We start from the raw sequence: 23,148 nt of genomic DNA on the forward strand, positions 1-23,148 counted from the left end.
CACATAAAAATTACTATGTTGATTGATAACATAAGAAGAAAGCCACTAGAATTAGGCTAGTAGTAGGAGAGGTTTGAGTAGTTACAGTGTAATATATGTTAAAATCTTATTTGTCACAACTGTACATAAAAATAAGGCATATAGAAAAAGGTGTAATGGGTCATCCAATTTTATTTTGTTAAATATTTATATGGAATATGAATATAAACAAGGAATAAGAATATTTAGATTATTAAATTTTCCAAATTAAGATATAGAGTTGTAGAAAATTTACCAAGGAGAGGATCTTAACATTGTATTTTACTTAATAACAAAAAAATATATTTAATGAAGCAAGAGTCATACAAGTATACATTCTTAAAAAATATAATAATCAATTTTAAACTGATTCTTAAAGGTGTTAATTCGATAATAAAAATTTAACTTTAAAAACTCATAAAACGAAGTTTAAATTCTATTAGAAATTAATTATAAAGTAATTATCGGTGTCACTTTAATAATATATTTTTTCCATCATTCAATTTGTTAATAAACAATTGAATTTTCTTAAAGAAATCATGGACTCAAGTACAATAATATTATCAATTGACAGTAATGGGACTTTCTAAAAAGGAATGCTACTTCTTGTGAAATCTTTGATGTTGTGTTTTTTTTTTTTAAATGATTTTTCTATAACAAAAAATTTAAGTGAGTTAGTATTGAATACTTCTTAGGGTAAAATAAACTCCAAGACATAAGATGTGTTTGATTCGACTTTTCTATACTTCTTAGGGTACTCAATATTTATTAGAGTTAGAAAAATTTCCAAGACTTATGTTTTTTTACTGAACTTCTTTAAGACTACTTTTTCTTATAAGAAGAAGTTGGAGGAAAAATTTTAAACTAAATTCATCCCAAATACTCACTGAAGTTAGGAACATCTCCAAAACTTAAATGTGTGGCCTAGCTTCTTTATGACTTCTCTTCCCCTTATAAGGAGAAGTTGGGCCAACTAGTTTTTTAATGGAAGTTGATGTTAGAAAAAGCAATTTATTTATACCATATATAAAAACACCAAAAAAAAAAGCTTGTTAGAAAGCTGTTGGAGGGAACTTTTCTAAAAATTCTATTGGACTTTAGTCATTCTTATAGATATAAATTTACCAATTAGATCAATTAGTGTTGACATTATTATTTTAAATTTATTATCATTAACACTACTATGTTCTTTAGTAAGAAAAAGAGTTGTCTTAAATATTTTTTTTAAATACGACTTAAATAGTTACCATCATAACCAAACTCTAATGATGTAATGATAAATAATTAATTAATGTAGAATATTTACAAATTATATTTTTAGTGTGTTTCCCAAATACAAAATCTTAGTTTACAATAGATAATTTATAGTGTATATTCTCGTATGATCAAAAAAAATATTTTGTAATGATTATTTTCTCACAAATTTATAGTGATTTTTAATACACTATTTCAAATAACATTTAACCTTATAATTTTATAATATTTTTATTTTTTTCTCTCATTTTTACTTTTATTAGTTTAATTTATAAATATTAATTAAAATACAATTTTATGTAATTTTATATTAAAAAGTTTATTTATCAATTAATTTTATCAAATACTTCAAATTTAATAAGTTAATTATCCACTATTCGTTATCAATTAATTATCTCCTGTCCTCTAAAAACTCATCTACTATCTACTAGTTTATCTATGTTGTACCAAATATAGTCTTAATATTGAGTAAGTTATAGATTTTAGATAAAACATTTTTTAAATAAGAAAAAACACAATATAGGGAAAACTAACCTAAATATAGATTAATCTTACATCTAAAAGAAGAGATATGTCTGATAGGAGTAAAAAAAAAAATTCAAAGCTAAGAAAAGTACATCAAAATTAATACTTTTCCAATTTTAAACTCACATAAAATCTTAAAAAAGGAAAGTGCAAGAATTAGTGGAAAAGAATAGGAGACATAATAAATAGAAATAACTAAAAAAGTGCCAAACACCATGGAAAGCGTTCCTTTCTTCTTTGATTTAAAATAAAAATCCAACGGTTCACATTGCATCTCGTTCTTCTTATATTGAATTCCATTTGGTCTCTTTAGGGAGTGTTTCTCTCTCTCTCTCTGTGCTCTCTCTCTCTTCCTCTCACCTTGCCTCTGTGCATTTTCTCTTCGTTCTTTGCCTTCCATCACCCTCGGCATTTCCCTTTCCGAAGGTCTGTTTCTATTCTCCGATCTGTTTTCTTCTTTCTTGGATCTGTTTCTTCCATTTTTTTGTGTTTTTCACGCTTTGAATTTTGAGTCATTTCGTAATTTGATTTGTGGGTGTTCTTGTTTTTGGTTTCTTTTGTTTTTGATTAGTTCGATTTCAATTGGGTCGTTCTTGGATTTTGATTTGTTCAATTGTGTATAAGAAAATTTTAATTTTGAACCATTTTTACACATTTTTCTATTTTGGATAAAAATAGAAATTTTGTATAAAAGAATTGGATGTGGATTTGATTCTCGTTAGATTTTGTGTTTTTTTTTTATGTTTTTTCAATTTATTTTTATTTGGGTCGTTTTAATTGATCGATCTTGGTGATTATTTTATTTTGAAGGGACAAGAAAAAGAACAATCTTGATTGGTTTAAATGATTTCATTCACAACCAATGTGTTTTTCTTTTTGAGATTTTTATGGTTGATGGTGATGGATCTATGACTGTTATGCTTGATCTTATCAAAAGTTGTTTTCAGATGTGTGTGAAAAGGATTTGAATTGTTGTTTTGATGTTGATAGAACATTATGTTATGTAATAGTTTCCTTTTTTAATATGATTCAATTAATTAAGCTATATTTGAGGTGTAAAGTGAAAGAAGAGATACTGAAAAAGGAAATTTGATAATGCTTTTCCTGTGGACCCTTTCTTGCTCTATCAACTTATTGTTTTTAACAACAAATTTCCTTTGTTTGAGAAATATAGGATGTATGTATAGGTGTTTGAGTCGGTATCTATGCAATACGTATATGTATGCGTACTTTTTATTTGGATGTTACTATGTTGGAACACATGATTCATGCAATTAGATATACTAGTTTCTTTTGTAAGCTTAATGTTTATTTGGTGGTCATTTTCTCGAGTTGTTTAATGCAGATTGATGTGGTAAATAATATTAGGATTATAATGATTATTACATGCTGCAAAATGTCCATGATATTTGAATACAACTATTCTTAGATCATCTTGTTTGATGTAATGGAACAAATTAAAACAAATAATGGAATGCACTACCTTTCGTGTATTGTATAATTGTTATTGGATAGCTTACTATTTTTATCTATCCATGAACATCTTTTTTGTTCCTATAGGATAGTTGAATTTGATTTGGCTAGATTTATGATTAAACTTTGATATCCTACCAATGAGTTTTCGGTTTTGGGAAATTGTGTTCTAAGATTGATATAGTGAGGAATTTCCTAAACTAAAATTCCTAAACAGTGCATTTCTTCTAAGTATTTTTCATTTATCCTGCAGATATTAGAAGATGGCAGACGCTGAGGATATTCAACCTCTTGTTTGTGACAATGGGACTGGAATGGTTAAGGTATAAAGAAAGGATCTTATATTTTTTGGTCTTAAATTAAATTTGCTTAAAAATATAATATAAAGTTGAATTTGAGAAAATTAATTAATTCCGATATATTTTTTCAGGCTGGATTTGCTGGAGATGATGCCCCACGTGCTGTGTTTCCCAGCATTGTAGGTCGTCCTCGTCACACCGGCGTGATGGTTGGCATGGGTCAAAAGGATGCATATGTTGGTGATGAGGCACAGTCTAAGCGTGGTATTTTGACTCTCAAATACCCCATCGAACACGGAATCGTTAGCAATTGGGATGACATGGAAAAGATTTGGCATCATACCTTCTATAATGAGCTTCGTGTTGCCCCAGAAGAACACCCAGTTCTGTTAACTGAGGCTCCTCTTAACCCTAAGGCTAATCGTGAGAAGATGACCCAAATCATGTTTGAGACTTTTAATACCCCTGCTATGTATGTCGCTATTCAGGCCGTTCTTTCACTGTACGCTAGTGGTCGTACCACTGGTGAGTTATTTTTGAATTGTTTGATAAGGATTCATTTAGAAACCCGATTGTAAAAACACTGTTTTAAATCGGTCATGTGTCAAGTTATGGACTTTTAAAAGTTTTAATATTTTCCGTGGCTATGCAGGTATTGTGTTGGATTCTGGTGATGGTGTCAGCCACACTGTCCCTATTTACGAGGGTTATGCCCTTCCACATGCCATCCTTCGTCTTGACCTGGCTGGTCGCGACCTCACCGATTTCTTGATGAAGATTTTGACTGAACGTGGTTATTCTTTTACCACCTCAGCAGAGCGTGAAATTGTGAGGGATGTAAAAGAAAAGCTGGCATACATTGCCCTTGATTACGAGCAAGAGCTGGAGACAGCCAGGACAAGCTCGTCTGTGGAGAAGAGCTACGAATTGCCTGATGGACAGGTGATCACCATTGGAGACGAGCGTTTCAGATGTCCAGAGGTCCTGTTCCAACCATCCATGATAGGAATGGAAGCAGCAGGCATTCACGAGACCACTTACAACTCCATCATGAAGTGCGATGTTGATATCAGGAAAGACCTGTACGGTAACATCGTCCTTTCAGGAGGAACGACCATGTTCCCAGGCATTGCTGATAGAATGAGCAAAGAAATTTCTGCTTTGGCCCCAAGTAGCATGAAGATCAAGGTGGTAGCACCACCTGAGAGAAAATACAGTGTCTGGATTGGTGGTTCTATCTTGGCATCTCTTAGCACCTTCCAGCAGGTTTGTTTTTGTTCCATCCTTTCTCTTCTTGGAATGTTATTATAAGATAGGGTCCTATGTATAATATTCTTTTATTTAAATTGTAGGGCATTTCTAACCTGGTCCCTCAAACTAAATTTCAAAAGGATCCCAAAATTTAAAAATTCTCAATAAAATTGACTGATTTAAGGGAACTAATATGATTAAAGATTTTCAAGTTTAGGGACTATTTTGAAATATTAAAATTTTTAGGGACTAAAATGATAGTCCTACTATTTCAAGGACTAAATTGACATAGCTTTACAGTTTTAGGGTCTAAGGTCCTGTTTTTGATTAAGCAACTTAATTAAGTGTTTATAGCATAAATGTTTATCTTATCCGTGCTTATAGCGTAAATGCTTATGTATAAACTAGTAACAAAAGATAAAATAATGTCAAATCATTTTTATATAAGTTGGTTATTTTCATAAGCTACCATGGTGTTTATTAAAATAAAACTGCAATCAATTTACCAACATGTCATAACCTATTTTCATAAGTTCTTTCAATCAGTTTCGCAAGTGCTTATGTGCTTATGACAATTAATAAACGTATGTTATTGCTAATGACACAAACATTTGCTTTGAGTGCAGATGTGGATTGCAAAGGCAGAATATGATGAATCTGGTCCATCAATTGTGCACAGAAAGTGCTTCTAGACAACAAGTGCTACTGTTTTGAGAAAATATGGTTTATTGAAGGGAAAGACTAGTGTTCAATGAAATCCTCCGGAAGCATTGCAACTATTGTAACCCCTTTTATTCATTATTATTTGCTTTTGTTATCCTTTTTTCCATCTTATTATCTTGTTGGAGTGATTATTATTTTCTGCTGAAGGCGAGGAGTTGTTTTTCAAAATGATCCACTTCTTTTCAGTAATATATTTTGATGAGTTTATTTTATTTATTTATTTTTGTACTGGTTCATTCTGCCTACATTAATTAACTGGGATTATCAAATTACCATGCATGTGCCCAATATATATATGCTAAATATATTATCCTTGATTATTTTAAATACAGAATTAACTCATAAGTCAGTCTGTCAAATATAAAGGAATTATAAATTGACCCAAAGCATTTGCAATCCAACACCAAGAGCATACTCAAATTAATACTGAAGATGAATTGTTGAGATTCATTTTGCAGCATAGTTTTTAAGAAGAAATAAATATAGCAGCATGCAATATTACTAAATTTATAGATTAACACTATATCTAGAACCTTCATCGGTTAAGGTGTTAAATATGTGGGATAAATTTTACTCAGCTCTCAAATCACTCTGGATGTATCACATCTAAAAAAAAGGATAATTTGTGTAGTTAAAAAATATGCTTTCAAAACCACGTGTAACCACGCGTAATTTTATAGAGCAGAAAAAGTTGCTCCGGAATATGAAAACATTGACAAGCCAGCCATACTTGAACTATCCATTCAATTTCTCACTTCTTGATCAGCTAGAAAGAGTTGGGTTAAGTGATGTGAGGAAAGAGAAGGTGCATGGTGCTTAATTAGTGACAGAATCATGTTCAAACCCAACCAATCTAATTCCCGGTTTGCTAAATACAATATAGATGCTGATTATTTTAACAAGGATATATAGTTCAATTGAGGTGTTTGATACTCTAAGACAACTTATGAAGAAAAAGGGATATACCTAAGTGGTACTACATGGTGGACCCAGTTGGCATAGACCTATAAGAAGAATGACATATTCCAATTTCATATTGTGACTACAGAAATTCAAAGTCGTCCAATCAAGATTGAACTGTTCAATATTTAAATTGAAATTTTCTACTTAAAAAAAACCTTACAATTTGAATTGTCCAAACAAGATTGAACGAGTCCTAGTTACTGATAACACCTAATCCTATTTATGACGGTCGGGGTAGGTAGCTACTAGCTAGAGTTAGATGACAATTCCTTTATTAATTGCTATTTTTTTTACTAACTCAAAAGAGAAGTGAGGGATTTCACATGTGACTTCTCGACGATAGTTGGCTTTTGTACTCCTCAATTTATCTTATATCTCTCATTTAAAAAATTTATGTTTAAAATGTCTAAATTATCCTTAATAAAACTGTAAAAATTTAAAAGAATTTTTTATTTCCGGTAGTTATAAATGAAAAAAAATTGTTTACCGGAAATTTCAGGATGAATGAAATTTCCAGTAGTTATAAATGAAAGAATTTTTTTACTGGAAATTTTAGAATGAATGAAATTTCCGATAGTTATAAAAGAAATTTAGAATGAATGAAACTTCTGGTAGTTATCATTATTATTATTATTATTTATAAAAAAAAGTTATTATAATATAACAAGTTGTTTGTTTTGACTTATCTATTTAACCGTATTTTTTTCTCTAATTTAATGTATTTTATTTTATTTTAATAATAGAATTTTGATTTTTTAATTATTTTTAATTTATTTAAAAAATCAAAATACTATTAATAAAAAAATTAAATTGAAGAAAAAAAAAATACATCCTAAAATTTTGCCACAAACAAAACGTGTCCCTAATATTTTGCCACAAACATTCATCCTAAAATCAAATGGTTGACTAAATGTACCACCAACAAAACGTGTCCCTAATATTTTGCCTATAAAATAACAACATATTTTCTTAACAACTCACTCCTATTTTTATTGCGAATATTTTATAAAATAACAACTTTTTTCTTAACAACTATCTCCTATTTTTATTCCGATCTAATAAAAAAAATTAATAAAATATAATTAAAAACTAATAATAAAAATATTTGAAAAATAATATTTGGTATTTTCAAATATTAAACAATTTTGTAATTATAAAAATGAGAAGAAAAAAAGTTTGTAAGCCTAATACATGATAGCATCGTGGAGAAATTTCGATGAGGAATGAAATTTTCCTCTTGTAGTTATAAATCAATACCGGAAATTTCAAATTTTCGGGTGGTACTCCTGGAAATTTCAAATTTCCGGGTGGTACTCGGAAAATTTCAAAAATGAAATTTCCGGTATTCATTTATAACTACCGAAAATTTCAAAATTCATTTATAACTACCGGAAATTTCAAAAATGAAATTTCCGGTATTCATTTATAAGGAAATTTCATTCATAATGAAATTTCCGGTAAAAAAAATTCTTTTAAATTTTTACAGTTTTATCAAGGGTGGTTTAGACATTTAAAAATAAAATTTTTAAATGAGGAATATAGGATTAATTTAGGGGATACAAAAGCCAACTTTCCTTCTCGACTTATGGGCAAGCCCAATGAAAATAAGCTAGTAAGATCATCCAAACACTACCATGAGAAAAGATCTCCAGAAAGCGCAACAAAACGCAGAAAATGTGGGAAACAAGACACAGCCTAAGAAGTGAGCCGATGAAGTCCAACAGCAAACAAACAGGTTTGGACAATCAGTATGGGGAGAAGGGAAGGGAATGTAGCCAAGGCTCTTTATTTCTTGACAGATAGCTAAGTAGGATTAAAAATTCTCTATGCAAGGACATCATTAGCAAGTATAACTTTATCTCTTAATATAAGTAAATCATGTTCATCAAAACCTAATTTGTAAATTGAATAAAATTTTGTAGACTTGATTCTTTTTATTAAAAGCTCTAAATTCATTGGTATATCAAAACTTATCCTAAGACCAACTAGCAATTATAAAAATAACAAACTAGCAATAAAAGTATTTAACTTTATTTTATAAAACTTTTTATTCAATTTTTATCATCGAAGATTCAAGCCTGTAATATACAACCCTTTTTTAAGGAGTACAGAGTAGTTCATTCTATTAAATTTCACTTACGCTGGCTGCTTAAATAAACAAACAAATCAAGATTTGCCACATTGCACAAGTTCTAAACTGCAAATGTTGTCTGTCTTCAGAAGTGCAAGTGTAAAAATAATGAAATGGTTACATAAAAATACAATATGAAATATTACATATATGTGTACGAATTTCATAGTTTAAGCATCAAATAACTTACCATTGTTAGATAATCTTTCAAATGACACCTAAGGAATGAAATGTTATCTGTAGAATATGCTAACTAAGAAAACAAATACAAACTTGTTATTAGATATTTTCTCAGTCAATGGTAAGTAACTATGAAATGTTGAATACATTTACCTAGTAGATATAACAACAGTATAAAAGAAAAAAATCAAAGCCTCCATGACCCCATCCTGAACACAGCACAATCCGGAAGGTTATGGTTAGTCCTACAAACTTTAAATACTTTGGATAGAAAATGTCAATTTTCTTCCCAAAATTGATCATTGAAGCTCAGGTAGAATTAGAAATTCTCCATATGCCAATCCTGTAGCCTACAGACATGAGCAAAAGCTCCCAAACCATGTTTGGTATACTCAGAAGATTCACTTTGGACCCCGGGATCTCAGACCAATTTACAGAAATTTCTGAAATTGGGATCCGGAACCATTTACACAGAAAGACTAACTCAACATCAAAGCACCACCTGCATAGAATGAAAAAGACTATTAAAGAAAAGTATAAAGTTTTCAGCACATGTGTGGCTGTGCAGAATAGGTATATAAATAGCAGAAAAGCTTGATTGAACAAACCTACCTCAACTTAAAAATCAGCTTATCTTTGGGACCACTAAAATACAAATTCAATATTCCCAACATAAACTGAATATCTTTTATCTTCTAGAAGATACTTAATTTTCACTTTCAATAAATGTATATAAATAAATAAATTTCTTCTCTGTTTCAGTTATTTATTTATTAGACATGTTAGAATATTTTTTAAATATTCTTATTTCAGTTTAATTTGAATTGTTTTCTACAATTGTTTAGGTAGGGCAAGTGGCATTCCTCCTCTGTCCAATTTCTTGGCATATTATTTAATTTAACACTATTATTACCAACAACCCAAACATTTATGACATTAGGAAAATAGTTGACCCATTTTAGTTTATTTAGCTCCATTATATGAAACTCAAACCCTAAAATTGAAATGTCAATTCTCTAAACCCTAAAACTGAAACTTCATCTTTTCAACTGCCACTCTACTGTGTCTGGTTGTCTGCTGCGCATCTCATCAGACTCATCCTTCATTTCTTCTTATATCTTCTTTCTTGTTTCTTCTTCATTTATTCTCAGCTTGTGAGGGCAGTGACCGGAAAGCAGCAGATCGTAGCTAAAAATACTTTTTAATAATGAATTCACGGCCGCGAAAGGACTTTTCAGCTGCAATGTTTCCGCGATTTGCGCATGCTAACACCGCAACTGTTGAATGCGGATAGCAACCAAAAAACATTTGCACCAGAGGTCCTTTCCGCTCCGCAATTGTGGCGCTATTAACAATATAGAGTAAATTATTGCATTCTATAGAGTGCTGAGAACAATCACCTCTTCAAGCGGACATTTGAAAAAAGTTTCCTAGCTGCAGCCCTAGTAAACATCTTGAAACCACACTGTGAATGTACAAAGTCAATATCAGATAAAATAAAAACCAACATCTAAAAAACATGCTCAAGCAAAAGCATTGAGAAGCAGTGAAGAACTAAATAAAAAAATCAACAGGTATTCACGGCACAACCACATCTCGCAAAGCTTTGATCAATTTGTAGGATGTATGCAAAAGGAGTTTGCCAGCCATCTGGGTAGCAAAATCAGAATGCAAGGTAAAAAATTAATGCAGTAGTCAATTACCTGTGTATCACGAATTCCAGGACCAGCAGCCAAGAGAACCACAAGATGGAACCCCTTCATCAAAAAATTGCGGTACCACTTCCTCTGCAGATGTTAAGCTAAGTTATTCAACCATGATAATGTATACAAATGGGAACAATAAAACAAAGAATGGTTCATGCTTAACTGTAGCCAAAGCTTTCTCCTCTAGATGAGCTCGTGACCCAAATACAACAACAGGGGTGTCAGATATTCTAAAGCTAGGATCATTACCACTTGAATCTCCATGGTGAAATTCCTTCTCAGCAACAGCTCGAATCTGACAGCAGAACAGTAGACAATGCAAATCAACATTTAGGACTAGAAACAAAAAGTAATATACAGTTATTTATCGATAAAAACTGCACATCATAACAGTCCAGTAACCTGATTTTCAAGTTTTTCTAGGTCGGTGATCTTAGTTGCTCCATCAGCATCAAGCATGAGAAGTAGCTCACCGCGTGAGTGCAACATCCCCTGTAATACCATGCTTTCAAGGAAAAAAGAAAGCCTTAATTAATGATCCACAAGCATAATGTTATGTGACACAGCCATTCCATATAAGAGTATTTTAAAAGAGTGCAGTTTAAATTAGACTCACTTTTCTGATTGCTTCTCCCTTGCCATGATTTCTTCCAAGAAGGATGACCCTTACCTTGTCTACTGTGTATTTCCTTACAAATTCGAAAGCTACTCTTTTAGTCCCATCAACACTTCCATCATCTACAATCACAACCTGCTCAAGTGCCCATTGATAAGAGAATATAAAGTGTATACGTGGAAAGATTTGAAATACAAACACATAAGGAATAAAGTATGTTGGGCAAGGAGGATCAAATACACTATATCAGCCCATAATGATTTGAATGGATATAGATAGTAATGTCAATTTACATCAGTAAAGTTCATGAGTGAAATAGAGCCTATTTTATTCATGTCTGCCAGAAACATTGGAAAGATTAATACTGTTATATGATGTTTCACACGGTGTAATAATTTAGTTCATACTTTCAAGACAATAAGCTAGATTCTAAACCAACATTCCAAGAGAATGGAACTGGATGTACCTCATATGAAAATGAAGGATCCTTTGAAGCACGTTGTTGCAGATAACTACAGCATAAAAGCATAAGTAAAATTAAGCTCATGATAACAACCTTAAACAGTAAGGGATATGCTACTTCATAAGATAAGCAGTTAAGTAACTACTCACACCACTACTCTTATGTATGAAGTATATCCCATCAAATAAGTGCATGAAATTTAAATCTATCTAATCTTTAGAACCTTAGATTTTTCCCTGTAGTTAACTGCATACTATGGTATGGTCATTTCAAACTTTTCTCGTCAAGGAAGTGTTGGTCAAACATGCTAACATCTTTATATGAACAGAAAAAGCATTCATCTTGATGAAAATAGTATGCTTTGACTTACATCATAGTTTCCTCGAGTGCACCAGGGAGCCTATGCTCTTCATTGAATGCAGGAATTATCAAAGAGATATACTTTGAGGCAGGATCAACTACGTGTGGGCAAGGAACCTAAATTAAAAGAATTAAACCAGTGATCAGTCAAAACCAATTCATGACTGGGAGTTGTCTTCAAAAAGCTATGCATTTACTTGATTGATAAATTGATTGACACCTAGAATTACACATTTCTATGCATTGACTCTATTGATATACACAGTGAAGGCCAAATATGAATGTTGGGGCAGTGAGCTGAATTTGGGATGATGTTTGCAGGTGCAAGGTATCCAAAGATGTATGTGAAATGCACTAGTGATGACTGTTCCTTGCTCTTGAAATTGGGATTAAAACCAGATTATAAGAGTAGAAATTAAGCATAGACCATAAATGCCAACCGCTCTAGCTCAATAACAGTGTAGAGATTGCGTATGAAAAAAAAAATCGATAATTTCAATAAGTTAATGATCATCACTACAGACAATCAAGGCATTTATGATAAGCTCAAATGATTACTTTACAAGGGATGTAAAAGCAATATAACATAAGTGATAAGCTCAAATGCTAAAGGAGATTGTTGACATTCATTTTGCAGCCGAGTTTTAAATTGAAATAAATTTTGGATTAACTCAAGATGCTCTGTGACACTGATGATATGCATATTAACTTATGCCATAAAAGTGAATCATTCCCTTATAATTCTAATGAAGTACATCTTTCCGCCACTTTACCAACCTCGTATATCTTTCTTTTACTTAATAATAACTGAACCTTATATTTGTACTTTCTTTAGGTTTTGAGTCCAGCCATATTAAGAGCTTATACAAACAGAAACACTAATAAATAGCCATGCTTAATAACTACAATGATTTCCTCCAACTTCTTGATCAGGTCATGATTTCCTCTAACATAGGTTAAGACATGTTCCCACTTTCCACTGGACCTTTAATCTTCAATCACTTCAAGTTGTACAACTACCAGTGAAGTCGCAATTTTGCATAACCAAATTCACTTGTGGAAAGAAAAAAAAAACACAGCATCTTAGGCTATGTTTAGGAGTTTAGGAGGAGAAGGGAGGGGAGGGATTTGGGAAATAGGAAGGAGGAAATGAAAGAAAGGAAGGGCTTTGGAGAGATTGTTTTTCTTCATGATACAAAATCCTCCTAATTTGAGGGAACCCAAAAAATGTATTGAAGGAGGATTTTGGAGGGTTTTGGGGGCATAGATAAATCTTTCAAATTATTTCAATGTTGTTATAATACTCTAAAAGTTTAAAATTGTTGAAACATACACATTCTCTTATCATTTTCTACATAATCACTCTTTCAAATATGGTATAAGATTTCTCTCAATTTCCTTCTATTCTCCTTCCCCATAGCCCTCCCCTTCCCTCCAAACTCCCAAACAGAGTCTTAAAGGGCCCCTTCCCTCGACAAGTAAACAAATATAAATTTCTCGCAAAATCTTACATACCCAAAGAAGCTCTAAAAACAAAATGCAAAAGGAAACATTTACCTGTTTCAATGAATTAGGATCCTCAAAAATAGCAGGAACTTCAATGTGCCTTATGAAAATCAAAATGAAAACATTAAACAAACAATCACAACACAGTTCACATAGACACATAACATTTTATATTCATCCGTATAAGACTATATGAGTGAAGAAAATAAGTACATACTGGTGGTTATTTCTTCTTCTATACGCTTCTAGGAATATTACAAAGACAAGTCCTAAGACCAAAATCACAGAGAGGGTCACAATTAAACACATAAACTCCATTCCTTTTCTCTACTCTATGAGATCCTGTAGTTATTCCTAATATCTTCCACCTGTTATGAAACAAACAGAATTCTCATACACTGTTCACAGTAAATAAACAAAACCAACAAATAGTAGATTAAAAAAAAATCATACATTACGGTTTCAACATACATACATTAACTTAATCAAATTATAACAATAATCAAACTATTCAACACCAATAATCGAATTAATCAACTTATAATAGCTTATCCCTATAATTTTATCATATAATGCATAACATTAATATTATCATCATAATGGAAAAAAAGGAAGTTTTAATATATTTTATCAATGGCGCTGCTTATGCGCGCAATTTTGGAATCGCGGTGCCGAGTGAAGGTTAGATGCGACTTCGAATCGCCACCGTAGATCGCACTGGAAACGTATCCTCGAGCGCACTGCTGCATCAGGAAGGGGAAGGAAAGTTCAAAAAATAAATAAAAAATGAATTCCTTATACCGGAGTTTCTCACCGTTTATGACGGTGGCCGACGACGAACTCCGGCAGCGTTTTCTGGCCAGTTGAGTAGTTCAGTGGTGCGACTCCAAGTTGTTTCAGATTTACAAGTGTAAAACAGCCGCTGCTGTTTTATTTTATTTGATTGAGATGTTTGAGTTGACGGGCCTCTTCAAAAGGAAGTAGATTGGGCTTGAGATTAGAATCCCATATGTTATTCCAGGATGTATTTAATTAAAAAGACTTTTTTTTTTTTTTTTTTTTTTTTACAAAAAGTGTTCAGGTATTCAATAAAATTTTTTTTTTTTTTTTTTTTTTTTTACAAAAAGTGTTCAGGTATTCAATCAATTTTAATTAATATATTAAATTATATATTTAGAAATTTTAGCAAAAACTAAAAAAAAATCTTGGACTATTCAATTAAAATTATATAAGTTTTTTAAATAAATTGTAGAAACTTAGTTGTATTCAATCAACTTATAAAATGTCTTTTATGGTATTTAAAAGTTTTTAAATTTTAATGGATTTTTTATATAAGAATTTCTCTACCACATGAGATTTTTATAGATTATATTTTCTTATTCTCTTTGGTGGTTCAACTTAGGTGTTTTCTATTTTACTCTTTTTTAAAAGTTATAATAGATGTATATCTGAATTTATTGGGTCTGATTTATACATTGCTCACTATAAACTCAAACACTTGTGTTGAATTATACATAATTTGATATGAATTGGTTATGTTTAAAGTATCACTCAAAGCATAAGTAGACTATAGTGTAGGGTTTGATGGATGGCCTTGGATCAAAAATATTAGTGGTATATTTATTTTTTCCTATCACCAGTTGTCTTGGAACGTTTGTGAGCTTAATGCTACAACAAGGTTTTTTCCAAAGATATTTTGGTAATTTGGCTAGAATTTAATTGGTATTGATTTATTTGCAAAAAATCGCGATAAAATTTGGATAGAAAGGGGATGATATGTTTTTCTTGTTAATATTAAATACATAAAATATCATCTTTTTTGTTCTCCTTGTGACTAGATTGGTCATTCTTTGGCTAATTTTGAGAAGTTATATTTGAAGTAATTATACTGGTGCTCAATATTTGTCGCGATCCGAAAACTAAACGTGGTGACCGACGCACAATCTATACTCCTAGCATGACAAGCCTATCAACAAACTTAACAATTAAGCAAATAAATAGTTCTAAATAACCATTTCGAAAAATATATAATTTTTTCTCGAAATTTCAACAGAGTATCTTCTATAACTTTAACATTCTCAAATTTACAAAATCCTATTTTAAACTTCTAACTCAGACAAATTCAAAGAGCATAATCTAAATATTTAATATATTTTCCAAAAGACTTTATAGACTCAAAATAGCTGCAAAATGCATCATGACTCACATACTTTACAAAAAAAAAAGGTCATCGATCAAAGAGGCCTACCAAAAAAATATGATCGAGACTTGAATCTACTAGCAACTTGCTACTCAGCTACCTGTGAATCTGGAAAAAAAAATAAACAACATAAAAGGGTAAGTCACAAAGACTTAGTGAAGAAACAACCACCACCACCAACTAGAAGGAAAACACAAAAAGGCATGAATAATTGTTTTACAAACTTGTGGCAAATATATTAAACAATACTGTAAAAAATATAGATAATTCTCAAGTAAAGTATACACACAATAAAATCATTAATTTACAATCCAATTTATAGAAAAGTGAAATCACCATGAGCAACCAAAAAAATCATAGGAAATCAAGCTAGTAACAATATAAATTCTTGAGAATTAAGAGGCGACTTCATCTCATTGATAGTCCTTTCCTTCTAAGGGTGGCATTTCTCTTAGGAGTGACTTCATCTAATGGATAGTCCTCTCCTCTCAATCCCGCAACGCATCATCACTCATCAATTAGGGAGTTTACATCTCGTTGATAGCTCTCTCCTCCTACAGATGACCTCTCTCATAGGGGCAGTTCCATCTAATGGGCAACTCTCCCTAATTGAAACGAGGTAGCTAGGTGCACCTACCACCGTTAACGATTTCATAATTATAACAACGATTTCCAATATATATATAAATCACCTCTCATTTCATCGTAACTCAAAGGAAAAACATATTCAACTCTACATCAATTCGATGTTTAAATGCTTTATAACTCATAAATAAAATAATATTACAAACATATTATATAACAAAAATCATTAAAATAAATAAAAGGATGATATTGAGAAAAATTCAAAAGATTGTGTTCCCCAAAATTTTCAATGAATACTTTAACATAGGAAACAAGTAAAATAATAATTATTGAAGTAACAAAGTCAATTATAAGGAAGGGGGGTTTGAATTATAATTGCCCCTTTTAAAAAATTCATGTTTAAAACTGAAAGTTTAACTCAAGATTGATCTTGGTTATAAACGAAGATTGATCTTGGTTAGTAAATAAACAACAATATCAATTTTATCAATATAAAATCTTATTGTAAAGCATAAAATAAATAGAGATAGAGATAAAGAGATCACACAAGGATATATCCTGGTTCACCCAATCTGGGTTACGTCAAGTCCTCACAATCGTAAGATTTTTCACTAAGTGTTCAAAACGGAGAACGTTCTTGGTTTTTACACCACCAGTCCAGATCAACCTTGATCTGTTATAATCTTCACCTTTCAACCTAGAAATGATTTTTACAATCACCTTGCAGCCTTGAAAGGATTTTTACAAACACATTCAATCTAACATAAAAGATAGACTTGAGTTACAAATGATGTGTATGATAAAAGTGTTTGGGATCGTGAAACATCTCAACAATTGTTTGAGATAAATGAAAGACAAACACAGTATATAATGATTCAAAGATATAGTGAAGAGAGTTGGAGTTTGCTTGTAGAGTTTTTATGACTTGTTACTTGAACAAGTGTTGGTAGATTTGTAAATTGAACTATTGCCTTCACCTTTCAATTGATCTTTAATTTATAGATGTTAAAAGGCTTTGAATATTCAGTTTAAAATGAATATATCCATTGGACACACTTTCCAAGTGTCAGATATATTTTAAAGCAATTAAACATGTGTTTACTTGATGTCCATAACGTTCTTGACAAAACAAAGAACGTTCTTGCTCTTGGGTTTCATGGAAAACATGAATGAGTGAGTGAATTAGTTGTCACATGTTAGTTGGCACTGTTTTGAGTCAGGTTTATGCAGAACTTTCTGCATAATATTGTAAGTACAATGTACTTGTGTCCTTACTCACAACTCATCAATTTGGAGATCTTTCAACCTAGAAATGATTTTTACAATCACCTTGCAGCCTTGAAAGGATTTTTACAAACACATTCAATCTAACATAAAAGATAGACTTGAGTTACAAATGATGTGTATGATAAAAGTGTTTGGGATCGTGAAACATCTCAACAATTGTTTGAGATAAATGAAAGACAAACACAGTATATAATGATTCAAAGATATAGTGAAGAGAGTTGGAGTTTGCTTGTAGAGTTTTTATGACTTGTTACTTGAACAAGTGTTGGTAGATTTGTAAATTGAACTATTGCCTTCACCTTTCAATTGATCTTTAATTTATAGATGTTAAAAGGCTTTGAATATTCAGTTTAAAATGAATATATCCATTGGACACACTTTCCAAGTGTCAGATATATTTTAAAGCAATTAAACATGTGTTTACTTGATGTCCATAACGTTCTTGACAAAACAAAGAACGTTCTTGCTCTTGGGTTTCATGGAAAACATGAATGAGTGAGTGAATTAGTTGTCACATGTTAGTTGGCACTGTTTTGAGTCAGGTTTATGCAGAACTTTCTGCATAATATTGTAAGTACAATGTACTTGTGTCCTTACTCACAACTCATCAATTTGGAGATCAATCTTGAGGCTATTTTTCACTTTTGGGCATTGATCTCGAGTTCTTGACTTCACCAATAATTTGATTTATACTGTGGAAAATTATCTCTTTTAATTATGTCTTTAAAAGAGATTTAAAACCATAATGTTCTTTTGTAAAACAAGAACATTCTTCGTTTTGTGTTTTGTATGAGTGTTGGATTTTGACAGGTGTTGTGTGTCAGTCCTTTGCCTCAAAAATATGATGTGTTTTATGCAAGAAGGTGTAGCAGCAGTATCCTTGCTGTCATGGCTGTCCTTTCTCATAACTCATCAATTTGGAGATTGATCTTGATGTTTTTCTTTGCCTTTGTTAATCCTCTTTGATCGAATCTATCCAAAATAATCTTATGTAGATTATTAACTTCTTCTGTGATGAATACTGATGTTTTGTAGTGTAGATAGATGTACTTTTGTAGCTCAGATCAATCTTTAGATTATAACAGATTTTGCTCTTTGTAAACCAGAACGTTGTTGGATTAAAGTTGTGAAAACGGAGAATGTTTTTCGTTTCTGTTTTGAGTGATTGCTGGATTTTGACAATTTTGATAGTTGTTGCGTGCCAAGCCTTTCTGTTATGTACGTGTGTCAGTGATGCATGGACTTTATCACTTATGTCCAATTTGTACTTACTTACTTTAGCCATCAACTTTGAGGATTAGTCTTGCTTTTTATTCTTGATGTTTTTCTTGTCTTGCAATGATGGTTTGAAGAGCAACAAAAATTATGGGAATGTCCTTATAAGCTCTTATAAGATCAGCCAAAAAACAAGAGAGTTCATGTTGAATCCAGGAGCGTTCTTGACATCCAAGATCGTTCTTCGAAGTTGCTGGAGATGAGCTGACTTGTACTTGTGATTGTGTTAGTTGTCTGAGATGATTACTTGCTTTTCAGTCACGTGTAAAGGTCTAGATTGAAAGTACAATCAACAATGTACTTTACAACTTGCAACTTTGTACTTGCAATTGCGTCACTTGAAGAATGATCTTATTTTATACTTTTTATGAAGCATATCTTTGATCCTTCAAATTTTGGAATAATTATGACTTAGATTGATCCTTGCTTATTCTTTGATGAAGATATGAGATGAATAAAGCTTCTAGGATTCAATCTCTAACAAAGAAACTGATTATTCTTGTTTCTGCCAAAAACGAAGATCGTTCTTCGTTTTCCAGAACTACTTCAAGATCAATCTTCATTTTACTGCTTTTGCTTTCTTTGATTTTAATGAGATATGCTTTGTAATGCTTGGTACCTATCTTGTTTTAACACACTCAAATACACATGTTAAATACCAAAACACTTAGAATCATAATTAGAATTCTTAATTAATTTTTTGTTTGTTTTCATCAAAACATTAAATTGAGATTTCGTCTCAACAATCTCCCCCTTTTTGATGATGACAAACATGTTAATTTAGATTTTAATTTTGATTCTAATTTTAATCAAAGAGAGCTTAAAAGCTCCCCCTCATAATATGCTTTAGATTTTTGAACTAACATAAAATCTAAAATAATTATCCCCCATTGTCAACACAAAAAGAATGGGGAATACAAAGAAAATGCAAATTTAGGAATCAATAACATGAATATATGACATATAGAAATCATGTGTTTGATCAATGCATTCATATATCAAACTTGTAAGTTTGCATAACGTCAAGGAACACAATATGTATGATGATCAATATTGCAATCAAGATATGAATAATGATAACAAAAGCAATATGACATAATTATATGCAAACATATACAAGCATTTTAACACACTTGAAAATTTTCAATGAATATATTCTTCTTATTTTTTTTTTAAAAATGAGTTGACTTCGGTTTTAAGAAAATAAAATGTTCTAAAAACTCCCGCTGAATATTATTAAATTAATATCCTATAATAATTCAAAGTTCCATCAAACAAGTAATATGCCTCTTTGTTCTTTATCCTCTTTCACAAGAGACAACATTTTGATTAACATGATCATACTTACTTGTTATAAATAGATCCATTTTTCATTTTTAAAACTAGAGAGAATGAGCGCATATATGGAAGCAAAATAAGATGAATATGATATCATGTCAAATATATTTTCTCTCTTTACAAAATATTCTTATATTAAAGATGTTTGTTTTTTTCAAATGGATAAAAAATATACCAAGAGATTTGCTCACATTAAAAAAAAAATTTTGTTACAACATTTTTGCATTCATACTAATTGACAATAAGGCACATGTTCAAACTTACTTTCATTAGTAAGTATGTATGAGGCTTTTTTATTGTTGCTATTTCTATCTACCATGCTTAAAATAAATTCAAACACTTGAGATCAATTTTCACGAAAGAAATGAGCAACAAATAAGACTCATTTGCAAAGACATATATTAATATGTCTCAAAATGCTCAAATATCAATTTTTGACTTCAAGCCAAATTATTTCTTTTTTTTTTTTTTTATTAGTTTTGAGTTTTAAGGCAACAAGAGACAAAAAAATCATTTTTATGAAGACCAAAATATATTCTCTTGTTGAAATCCTTCCAAAATAAATCATAAACAAGGATATATATTTAAAATAAGTTGAAGAATGATCTTTTTCAAAAGTCACATTATAAAACTCAATTTTTTGTTTTTTAAAAAAGCATATTCAAAATATTATACTCAAGCTTCAAGCATGGATAAGCTACTCAAAATATGCAAACAATTTGAGAACATGATAGAAAATGCTTTCAAGGACATAAATAGGTGAATTTGCACAAAATGATGTTAATTCATTTAACATGATATTTTGAATGTATGATAAGGATTTGATTTTCATAAATAGTAATCATAATTAGGATATACCTTGATAAGATCCAAAGGAGCACTTGAATCAGACAAGTGGACAATGTGAACATATGTTGTTAAGAAACGAAGATTGTTCTTGTTTGATCGTCAAAACAATCTTTGATCCAGTTTTGTATAGCATCATCATTTAAGTCCAAATTATGTGTGGCATGCATTATATTCATGTAATACTGCTCTTGGGCATTCTTAAAGAATAATTTTAATCCTTCCAGTGACAAATCAAAAATTGTCACACATTTTCAAGGATCTTCTTAACCACTTCCAAATTAATGTTTTATTCTTTTCTTCACATAAGTGCTCATTCAAAAGGATGGTTGCGCCATAATCAAGTCTATGCCGTACACAACGCCTTGTTGCTTGATTTTAAAGCTTGACATGCAGATGGAAAAACTGATTTTGAAAGTTAGTGATTATGAAGAACGAAGATCGTTTTTGAGCGGCTTGGCAGAACAAGCTAAAAACGAAGATTGCTCTTCGTTATGACTAGAATGATCTGACTTCAATTTGAACGATCCTGACCACGATTTTTAACGATGTTATATTCTATAATATTTATACAATATAGAGTATTCAAAATATATACTTTGATGACATTTAAAAAAAAATGCCCATACTTTCTTTACCATGCAAAGCATAGTAATGACATTGAAAAATGTTAAAGAAAGATATGTTTTGCTTTCTTATTTTTCAAAAATTCATATGAAGGTATGTTAAAAATATTTTCTAATAGAGCCAAGATTAAAAACATGGCAAATAATTTTTATGGCTTCTCCCCAAAATTCTTTTTCAACACTTGACTCATTTAAAATTGTTCTAGCCATTTCTTGTAACTATTTTTTTTTTAAAAAAAAAAAACTTCATATTGTTGGAAAGTTCTTTGACAAGAAAATCATGTGAAATATCATTTTCATCAAAAACTAATTTGAAGAATGAAGTTTCAAATTTTCCTTGATTATTTCTTATCGAAATTACAATTCTTTTTTAAACTCTTAAAAAATATGATTTTGGTGGAAATTTATCTAAGTATAAAACATAGTGATTTTTCTTTAAACTTAAACATGAGAATGTTTAGTTTACATCAGCCATGTGGGGTTTTTAAAAAATAACTTTAAAAATCAATTTTACAAAGTTATCTTTCACATATCAAACATCCTTAATCTATGCAAAATTATTTCAACTAATGATACATGTACCTTTGATTTGTTAATGTTTCCAAAGGTTATAGACATTCCAAATATTTGTAATCAGAGGAAACACCATACTTTTCAATCCATGTGTATTAAGCATGCCTTGGTCATGTATCAATGTTCTTTTTTGATTGTTGGATGACGTTCCTACATCACAAGTTAGTAATGATTTTGGTACCCATATTTGTTTGGGTCTTGATGGTTAGTATATTTTCTTCTAGAAGATTTTTTCTTTTGATAACAATTTGATTCAACGTGACCACTCTTTAAAAAATAAGAAAACTTATTTTTTATTCTTGGAGAAAGTTCTGATATGAGACAAGAACGATCTTCACATGAATGAAAAAACGAAGAACGTTCTTCGTTTTTTGGAAATCGTTTTGCTTTGAATTTTTTATCCCTTTTTTTGTAAAAACATATGGGATCAAGATGTCCAATTTTGTTACAGTAAGAGCATCTTATATTACCTTTCCCATCCTTCTTTTTTGACACAAAAACATTTTCATAAAGCTTTTCTTTTTGAGAAGTTTTAAAACGTAAATCATTTTTGTCAAATATATCTTCTTCAGATATCATGTTCTTTTGAAAAGTTTCAGTGGTATTTACCAAGTTGGTTGAGTCATTTTTCAGTTCATGAACTTCTATTATTAAAGAGGTATTTTCTTCCTTAGTTTCAAAATATTCTTGAAGATGATTTTGTATGAGTATCTCATTGAGAATCTTTTGTTGCTCAAACATTTTTAAATCAGATTGTTGCAGGCTTTGAATGACCTTTCTTAGTTCTTCATTCATAGCTTGTGCTTTCTCTTTTTCTTTACGGAGTTGTTCTTTTAATAAACCATATTTTTGAACAAGAATATTTAAATCACATAAGAGATTATCAAATTCTTTTTCCATTTGTTCACAAATAGGACAAAGTTTAGAAATGATTACCTCATTATTTTCTA

General features: G+C 30.7%; 2 protein-coding genes across 3 annotated transcripts; one reads left to right on the forward strand and one right to left on the reverse strand.

The window, feature by feature from the left end:
* Nucleotides 1–2,083: 2,083 nt before the first annotated feature.
* Nucleotides 2,084–5,759, forward strand: LOC101510220 (actin-11). The gene is made up of 5 exons (XM_004492091.4): nucleotides 2,084–2,223; nucleotides 3,524–3,593; nucleotides 3,701–4,094; nucleotides 4,222–4,835; nucleotides 5,447–5,759. The coding sequence occupies exons 2-5, from the start codon at nucleotides 3,534–3,536 to the stop codon at nucleotides 5,510–5,512; spliced, it is 1,134 nt and encodes a 377-aa protein (XP_004492148.1). The 5' UTR covers nucleotides 2,084–2,223; nucleotides 3,524–3,533; the 3' UTR covers nucleotides 5,513–5,759.
* Nucleotides 5,760–8,729: 2,970 nt separating this feature from the next.
* On the reverse strand, nucleotides 8,730–14,419 carry LOC101510555 (uncharacterized). Of its 2 annotated transcripts, none has more exons than XM_004492092.4 (11): nucleotides 14,283–14,419; nucleotides 13,686–13,836; nucleotides 13,520–13,568; nucleotides 11,973–12,079; nucleotides 11,606–11,651; nucleotides 11,140–11,274; nucleotides 10,926–11,015; nucleotides 10,687–10,818; nucleotides 10,521–10,604; nucleotides 10,218–10,282; nucleotides 8,730–9,319 (listed from the first exon to the last, which is right to left on the reverse strand). In XM_004492092.4, exons 2-11 carry the CDS (start codon nucleotides 13,784–13,786, stop codon nucleotides 9,127–9,129), a joined length of 1,002 nt encoding a protein of 333 aa, XP_004492149.1. In that variant the 5' UTR covers nucleotides 13,787–13,836; nucleotides 14,283–14,419; the 3' UTR covers nucleotides 8,730–9,126. The 2 variants fall into 2 exon arrangements, with proteins under 2 accessions (XP_004492149.1, XP_012568921.1); XM_012713467.3 differs by having other exon boundaries at nucleotides 14,270–14,405.
* Between the last annotated feature and the right edge of the window lie 8,729 nt (nucleotides 14,420–23,148).

This window comes from Cicer arietinum, chromosome 3, assembly GCF_000331145.2.
Source record: "Cicer arietinum cultivar CDC Frontier isolate Library 1 chromosome 3, Cicar.CDCFrontier_v2.0, whole genome shotgun sequence".
NCBI classification, from domain to species: domain Eukaryota; kingdom Viridiplantae; phylum Streptophyta; class Magnoliopsida; order Fabales; family Fabaceae; genus Cicer; species Cicer arietinum.